Source organism: Nerophis lumbriciformis, linkage group LG20, assembly GCF_033978685.3.
Source record: "Nerophis lumbriciformis linkage group LG20, RoL_Nlum_v2.1, whole genome shotgun sequence".
In the NCBI taxonomy this organism is placed as follows: Eukaryota; Metazoa; Chordata; class Actinopteri; order Syngnathiformes; family Syngnathidae; genus Nerophis; species Nerophis lumbriciformis.
The window spans coordinates 12,850,437-12,860,000 of record NC_084567.2 but is presented as its reverse complement, the minus strand read 5'-3'; the positions used below and the strand labels follow the sequence as shown (position 1 = coordinate 12,860,000).

At 39.3% G+C, this 9,564-nt stretch overlaps 1 protein-coding gene across 2 annotated transcripts in view; it reads left to right on the top strand.

Moving 5' to 3' along the window:
• Positions 1 to 9,564, top strand: part of LOC133619445 (GRAM domain-containing protein 2B-like) — a 46,189-nt gene that overhangs the window by 1,322 nt on the left and 35,303 nt on the right. For both annotated transcript variants that reach the window (XM_061980468.1, XM_061980469.2), the window contains exon 3: positions 4,477 to 4,564. In XM_061980468.1, coding sequence (XP_061836452.1) covers positions 4,477 to 4,564 — 88 coding nt within the window. The remainder of the gene's footprint in view (positions 1 to 4,476; positions 4,565 to 9,564) is intronic.

Genomic DNA, 9,564 nt, shown 5'->3' with positions numbered 1-9,564 from the left:
ACTTTAACTTTATTTATACTTTTATTACAAGTCTGTTTACTTTAACTTTATACTTTAATTACAAGTTGATGATTACTTTAACTTTATTTATACTTTTATTACAAGTATGTTTACTTTAACTTTATTTATACTTTAATTACAAGTTGATGATTACTGTAACTTCAAATATACTTGTATTACAAGTTGATGATTACTGTAAAATGAATGTATACTTTAATTACAAGTTGATGATTGTTGTCACTTCAAATATACATTTTACAAGTCTATGTTAACTTTAACTTTATTGATACTTTTATTACAAGTCTATGTTTACTTTATCTTAATTTATACTTTAATTACAAGTTGATGATTACTTTAACTTTATGTATACTTTAACTTTATTTATACTTGAATTACAAGTTGATGATTATTGTAACTTCAAATATACTTTTATTAAAAGTCTGTTTACTTTAACTTTATTTATACTTTAATTACAAGTTGATGATTATTGTAACTTCAAATATACTTTTTACAAGTCTATGTTTACTTTAACTTTATTTATACTTTTTATTACAAGTTGATGATTACTTAAACTTTATTTATACTTTTTTACAAGTCTGTTTACTTTAACTTTATTTATACTTTAATTACAAGTAGATGATTACTGTAAAATGAATTTATACTTTAATTACAAGTACAAGTTGATGATTATTATCACTTCAAATATGTTTTACAAGTCTATGTTTACTTTAACTTTATTTTGTACTTTAATTACAAGTTAATGATTACTGTAACTTCAAATATACTTTTATTACAAGTCGATGAATACTTTAACTTTATTTATACTTTACAACTTGATGATTAATTTAACTTTATTTATACTTTTTATTACAAGTAGATGAATACTGTAACTTCATTTATACTTTAACTACAAGTCTGTTCCCTTTAACTTTATTTATACTTTCATTACAAGTTGATGATTACTGTAACTTCAAATATACTTTTAATACAAGTTGATGATTACTGTAAAATGAATTTATACTTTTATTACAAGTTGATCATTACTTTAACTTCAAATATACTTTTATTACAAGTCTATGTTTACTTTAATTGTATTTATTCTTGTATTACAGGTCTATGTTTACTTTAACTTTATTTACACTTTTATTACAAGTTGATGATTACTGTAACTTCAATTGTACTTTTGTTACGAGTTGATAAAAGTCTTGTAGTATTTTGCAGTGTTGACTAATCAAGACTTGGTTCACTTTCTATTTGCATAGCAACTGTTGTCATACACCTGACATATACCTGTCATGTACCTGACATATACCTGTCATACACCTGACATATACTTGACTTATACTTGTCATACACCTGACACATACCTGCCATACACCTGACATATACCTGATATACACCTGACATATACTTGACTTATACTTGTCATACACCTGACACATACCTGCCATACACCTGACATATACCTGATATACACCTGACATATACCTGTCATACACCTGACATATACCTGACATATACCTGTCATACACCTGTCATATACCTGACATATACCTGACATACACCTGACATATACCTGACTTATACCTGACTTATACCTGACTTATACTTGTCATACACCTGTCGCATACCTGACATACACCTGACATACACCTGTCATACACCTGATATACACCTGACATATACCTGTCATACACCTGACATATACCTGTCATACACCTGACATATACATGTCATATACCTGATATACACCTGACATATACCTGTCATACACCTGACATATACATGTCATATACCTGATATACACCTGACATATACCTGTCATATACCTGACCTATACTTGACATACATGTACACCTGTCATATACCTGTCATACACCTGACATATACCTGTGATACACATGACATATGCCTGTCATATACATGTCATATACCTGTCAAACACCTGACATATACCTGTCATATACCTGTCATACACCTGACATATACCTGACATACACCTGACATACACCTGACATACACCTGACATATACCTGTCATACACATGACATATACCTGTCATATACATGACATATATATGTCATACACATGACATATACCTGTCATATACATGTCATATACCTGTCAAACACCTGACATATCCCTGTCATCCACCTGACATATACCTGTCATACACCTGACTTATCCTTGACATACACCTGACATACACCTGTCATATACCTGTCATACACCTGCCATATACCTGCCATACACCTGACATATACCTGACATATACTGTACCTGTCATATACCTGACTTATACTTGACATACACCTGTCATACACCTGACATATACCTGACATATACCTGTCATGTACCTGACATATACCTGCCATACACCTGACATATACCTGACATATACTGTACCTGTCATATACCTGACTTATACTTGACATACACCTGTCATACACCTGTCATACACCTGACATATACCTGTCATATACCTGTCATGTACCTGACATATACCTGCCATACACCTGACATATACCTGACATATACTGTACCTGTCATATACCTGACTTATACTTGACATACACCTGTCATACACCTGACATATACCTGACATATACCTGACATATGCCTGTCATACACCTGACTTATACTTGACATACACCTGCCATATACCTGACATACACCTGTCATACACCTGACATATACCTGTCATATACCTGTCATACACATGTCATATACCTGTCATACACCTGACATATACCTGACATACACCTGACATACACCTGACATATACCTGACATATACTGTACCTGTCATATACCTGACTTATACTTGACATACACCTGTCATACACCTGACATACACCTGACATACACCTGACATATACCTGTCATACACCTGCCATACACTTGCCATACACCTGTCATACACCTGTCATATACCTGTCATACACCTGTCATACACCTGTCATATACCTGTCATACACCTGACATATACCTGTCATACACCTGACATATACCTGTCATACACCTGACATATACCTGACATATCCTGTACCTGTCATATACTTGACATACACCTGACATATACCTGTCATACACCTGACTTATACTTGACATACACTTGCCATACACCTGTCATATACCTGTCATATACCTGACACATATCTGTCATATACATGTCATATACTTGACATGTACCTGTCATATACATGTCATATACCTGTCATATACATGTCATGTACCTGACATGTACCTGACATATACCTGTCATATACATGTCTTATACCTGTCATATACATGTCATATAACTGTCATGTACATGACATATACCAATACAGTGTAAATATTACTAATACAAGTGCACAGTAAACCTATTCAAGTGATGCAAGTACACAGCAGCAAGTACACAGTATGCCTAATCAAGTGTATTGATGCAAGTACACAATATGATGTAGTGACACAAGTACACCGTATCCCTATTAATACTGATCCAGTACACAGTATACCTATTCAAGTGTACCTATTGAAGTGTACTGACGAAAGTACACAGTATACCTAATCAAGTGTACCTATCCAAGGGATGCAATTATACCTATTCACGTGTACTGACCCAAGTTCACATTATACTTATTGAAGTGTACTGACACAAGTACACAGTATACTTATTCAAGTACACTAATGCAAGTACACAATATACTTATTAAAGTGTACTGAGACAAGTACACCAAATACCTAATTTAGTGTACTGACGCAAATACACAGTATACCTATACAAGTGTACTGATGCAAGTACACAATACACAACGCAGACTCGATTCGGCTACGCAAGTACACAATAGAGTGTACTGACACAATTACACTGTATGCTTATTCATATTGATGCAAGTACATAATAAATTGTACTGAAGCAAGTACACAGTATACCTAAGCAAGTGTATTGATGCAAGTACCCAATATAATGTAGTGATGCAAGTACACCGTATGCCCATTAATACTGATCCAAGTACACAATATACCTATTCAAGTGTACTTATTGAAGTGTACTGACGCAAGTACACAGTATACTTATTCAAGTGTACACATTCAAGTACACAATATACCTTTTAAAGTGTACTGACACAAGTACACAGTATAGCTAATTAAGTGTACTGACGCAAATACACAGTATATCTATTCAAGTGTACTGACACAAGTACACAGTATACCTAATTAAGTGTACTGATGTAAGTACACAATGAAGTGTACTGACGCAAGTGCACAGCATATTAATTGTACACAGTATACTTATTGACGTATGCTACAAGAACACAACATACATTTGAAAGTGTACTATGCCGAGTACATATTAAAGTATACTAATGCAAGTACACTTATGTGTAATTGTTCAAGGAGTACTTCTAAATGTGTACTAACACAAGTATTCCATGTGGGACACAGGTTGTGTAAGAGTCAGTGGTCATTGTGCCCTGGTTGCTGTTTGCAGGTCCAAGACCTTAGACCCGAGTCTGCTGACTCAGGTCCAGACTGAACTGGACTCCAAGGTGGACAGGAAGAAGTCTCACTACAGTCAGGTCAGAGGTCACTCATGCAATAATAGTCGACCATTTTTCATCAACAAGTCTGACACTTTACCTTGTATGTTGTTGTATCTGTTTACTGCATGCCTGGGCTTTTAAAGTACTACTACTACTACTCCTAGTATTACAACTACTACTATGACCATTATTACCACTACTACTACTACTAATACTTGTATTATTATTACTACTACTACTTATACTGGTTATACTACTACTTCTAATTATATATAAAATATATATAATAATATATAGGCTATATTAGATGAGAGAGAGAGAGAGAGAGAGAGAGAGAGAGAGAGAGAGAGAGAGAGAGAGAGAGAGAGAGAGAGGGCGGGGGGGGGGGGTTAGTTGGGATCTATGAGCATGCTTGTGGGCGGTCGGATTGGTGGTGGGTTGACTTGGGTGTCCACTCGGCATCCATTGCACCGGTCACCCAGGGTACTACTATTACTTCTGCTAGTACTACTACTATTCCCACTGGTACTACTGGCATTACTACTACTATTACTACCGGTACTACTACTACCGAAACTACTAGTACTATTACTACTATTCCCACTGGTACTACTATTACTACTGGTACTACTATTACAATGGTTACTATTACTACTTATACTACTAGTACTATCACTATCATTACTTTTACTACTACTACTATTACCACTGGTACTACTATTACTACTGGTATTGCTACTACTATTACTACTACCGATACTACTAGTACTATTACTACTATTACCACTGGTACTACTATTACTACTGGTATTACTACTACTATTACTACCAGTTCTACTACTACCGATACTACTAGTACTATTACTACTGGTATTACTACTACTATTACTACCGGTACTACTACTACCGATACTACTAGTACTACTATTGCCACTGGTACTACTATTTCTACTGGTATTACTACTACTATTACTACCAGTTCTACTACTACCGATACTACTAGTACCATTACTACTATTACCACTGGTACTACTATTACTACTGGTATTACTACTACTATTACTACCGGTACTACTACTACCGATACTACTAGTACTATTACTACTATTCCCACTGGTACTACTGGTATTACTACTACTATTACTACCGGTACTACTACTACCGATACTACTAGTACTATTACTACTATTGCCACTGGTACTACTATTTCTACTGGTATTACTACTACTATTACTACCAGTTCTACTACTACCGATACTACTAGTACCATTACTACTATTACCACTGGTACTACTATTACTACTGGTATTACTACTACTATTACTACCGGTACTACTACTACCGATACTACTAGTACTATTACTACTATTCCCACTGGTACTACTGGTATTACTACTACTATTACTAACGGTACTACTACTACCGATACTACTAGTACTATTACTACTATTACCACTGGTACTACTATTACTACTGGTATTACTACTACTATTACTACCAGTACTACTACTACCGATACTACTAGTACTATTGCTACTATTACCACTGGTACTACTATTACTACTACTATTACTACCGGTACTACTACTACCGATACTACTAGTATTATTACTACTATTACCACTGGTACTACTATTACTACTGGTATTACGACTACTATTACTACCGGTACTACTACTACCGATACTACTAGTACTATTACTACTATTACCACTGGTATTACTATTACTATTGGTACTACTATTACTATGGTTACTATTACTACAGTTACTATTACTACTTATACTACTAGTACTATCACTATTGTTGAGTATTAAACTCTGCGACTGGTTTTTTCGGATATTGACCACGTTGGGGTTCCGGTCAGAGAACACACAGTCATCATTTGGACTCTTCCAACTTTAATGGTGCATATTGGTTTAGGTTCATTTCTTTAGTTAGTTATCGTCAAAGACTAGAGCACCGATTAAACGTAGCAGAGAAACAAGTCAGCACACATTAAAGTTAAAGTACCAATGATTGTCACACACACACTAGGTGTGGCGAAATTATTCTCTGCATTTGACCCATCACCCTTGATCACCCCCTGGGAGGTGAGGGGAGCAGTGGGCAGCAGCAGTGGCCGCGCCCGGGAATCATTTTGGTGATTTAACACACGTCAAGAGGGAAGCGGAAGTGACCCCTACAGGAAGGAAGCGGAAGTGACACTGTCAAGAAATGCTTCAAAATAAAGTAACTGAAAACATAGATAAACATGGAGAATTCTTAACAGCCGCCCCCACATTTGTACAACAAATGTGTAACTACAGGAATTCTTCAAGTGTCCTTACTGTCATCCTCTAAACTTGGAAGTGGGATCAAGCGAGCTACAGGTCTGGTGTAGACTTTACTCTTGACCATAACCTCAGCAGCCCTGACCTGTCCATCTTGACTCGGAATGGTCTTAACCACTCTGCCGATGGGCCACTGTGCTCTTGGAAGTGAAGGGTCCACCATCAGAACTACAGTGTTGATGGTTATGTTTTCGGACGACCTCTGCCATTTTGACCTGGTCTGCAAAGTGGGTAGATAACTGCGGATGAAGTGGATCCAAAACTGATCCACAAGTGTTTGACAATGGCGCCATCTCCGCCGCCCCATGACAGCTGGGACGTAAACTACTTGCGGCAGTGCAGAATCCCGCCGCCCCATGAGAAGGATGTTTGGGGTGATTGGGTCCAGATCAGAAACATCAGATGATACGTACCCTAGTGGTTTTGAGTTCAGTATCCCCTCCACTTCCACTAGAGTTGTGTGCAAGACATCTTCTGTGACTGACTGCCCTCCTACTGCGACTTGGAGACTGGCCTTGATGGATCTAATTTCCCGTTCCCATGCCCCACCAAAATGAGGTGCATTTGGAGGGTTAAATTTGAAGTCAATCTGATATTCTGTCAGTTGCTCTCTTAGTTGAGGTTCCATCTCTGCAAACACTGTCCTGAGTTCTCTTTCGGCTCCTCGGAAGTTGGTCCCACAATCTGACAGTACCTCTCTTGGTCTTCCCCTCCTGGCTATGAACCGACGTAGAGCGAGAAGGAATGCATCGGCATCCATGGAGTTGAGGAGTTCGATGTGAACTGCTCGAGTTGTAAGACACTTAAAAATGACACCCCACCGTTTCTCTGATCTTCTGCCCACTTTGACCAGATAAGGTCCAAAACAATCCACACCTGTTGAATGGAAGGGTGGACAGAGAAGTCTGAGGCGTTGTGGTGGCAGATCTGCCATCCTTGGGACTGTCGGTTGAGCTCGCCAGCGTTGACAAGATGAGCAATTATGCTGATGGTGCCTGACTGCTTGTCGTCCTCGCAAAATCCAGTAATGTCTTCGAAGTTCTGCATACACTCGCTCTGTACCTGGGTGCAGAAGACGTTCGTCCATGTCCTTGATGAGGAGTTTAGTTATCTGATGTTTTGGGTCCAGCACAATAGGATGGATCTCTTCTCGGTCCGGGTTCTGGAGTCGTCGCAGCCTACCCCCAACTCGAATTAACCCTGTCGTTGAGTCCCACTCAGGGGAGAGGCACGCCGGACGACTCTTAGCTGACACTGCGTTCTGTGTTTTAAGAGACATGATGTCTGCGGGAAAGGTTTGAACTTGACATCTTCTCAGCAACAGAAACTCAGCTTCTTGGGAGCTGATTGTCTGACTGTGTGTCGAACCTCTTGGTCCTTCCTGTCCCGCCTGCTGAGTGACTTTTACTAATTCTTTCCAGGTATTGAATAGAGAAGCATCCGGAATATTATTGTCACTTTGCACTACTGCAAGACCACAGAAGGTGATGTTCTTTAGTTCGGATGAAGTCAGGGTTGAATCTTTCTCCGGTCTTTTTGGCCAGTATTCCGCACTTTGCCTGAGAAATGGGGGTCCTTGCCTCCAGCGCCCGTCCTCCGCAAGTTCCAGAAGGGGTTTCCCCCTGGTGATGTCATCAGCAGGATTGTTGTGGGTGTCCACATACCGCCAGGATTGTCGATCAGTCAGCTCCTGTATCTCTGAGACACGCGTTCCAACAAAGACCTTGAAGCGACAGGAGTCTGACTGGAGCCACTCCAGAACAGTAGTGGAATCCGACCACAGGGTTGTCTTTTGAAGAGGGAGGGTCATCTCTGTCTTCAAAACCTTGGCAAGCTGAGCTCCAGCTAATGCTGCACAGAGCTCCAAGCGAGGCATGGATTGTTGCCTTTTTGGAGCTACCCTTGATCTTGCCATAACGAACGAGGTGAGAATGACATCTTTAGTCTGTAGTCTGACATAAGCAACTGCTCCATATGCTCGTTCAGAGGCATCACAAAAGATGTGCAGATCATACTGGGAACCAGTGGTTGGGATTGGTGTGTAGCAGCGTGGTATAGATAATTTATCTAGATGTTGGAGCTCACTCTCCCACCGCTTCCAGGCCTCCTGCAGGGCTCGTGGTAAGTCAGAGTCATCCCAGCTTCTCTGCTTGGACCATAGCTGCTGAATGAGAACCTTGGCGCGGGTCGTATACGGTACTATAAACCCCAGGGGGTCATACTGGCTGGCTAGCGCCTGATATGCAGTCCTCATGGTCAATATGGTATGTTCGATGTTTCTACGTTGATAGCCAAGGGTGTCAGTAGCACAGTTCCATCTCAGGCCTAAAGCAGGCTCTTGTGGCTCAACTCTGTTCTGGCTTAGCCACTGCTCTGTGGTAGTCGATCTTCCTTCAGGAGGGACTTGGGCTAACACCTCTGGTTGGTTACTTGCCCATTGTCGGAGGTCAAATCCTCCTTCTGCCATCAGTTTGCGCAACTGAGTGACCTGCTGTGCAGCCTCAGATATGTCGGTGAAACTCTTTAGGCAATTATCCACATAGAAACTTTGCTCCACTGATTTAAGAAGTCCTGGATGGTTGTGTTGGTGATTCCGAGCATGTTGCTGCAGAGCAAATATTGCACAGCACGGGCTGCATGTCGTTCCGAATGGAAGCACTTGCCATTCATAAACGTCTGGTGGGTCTTCGCTGCGCAAATCTC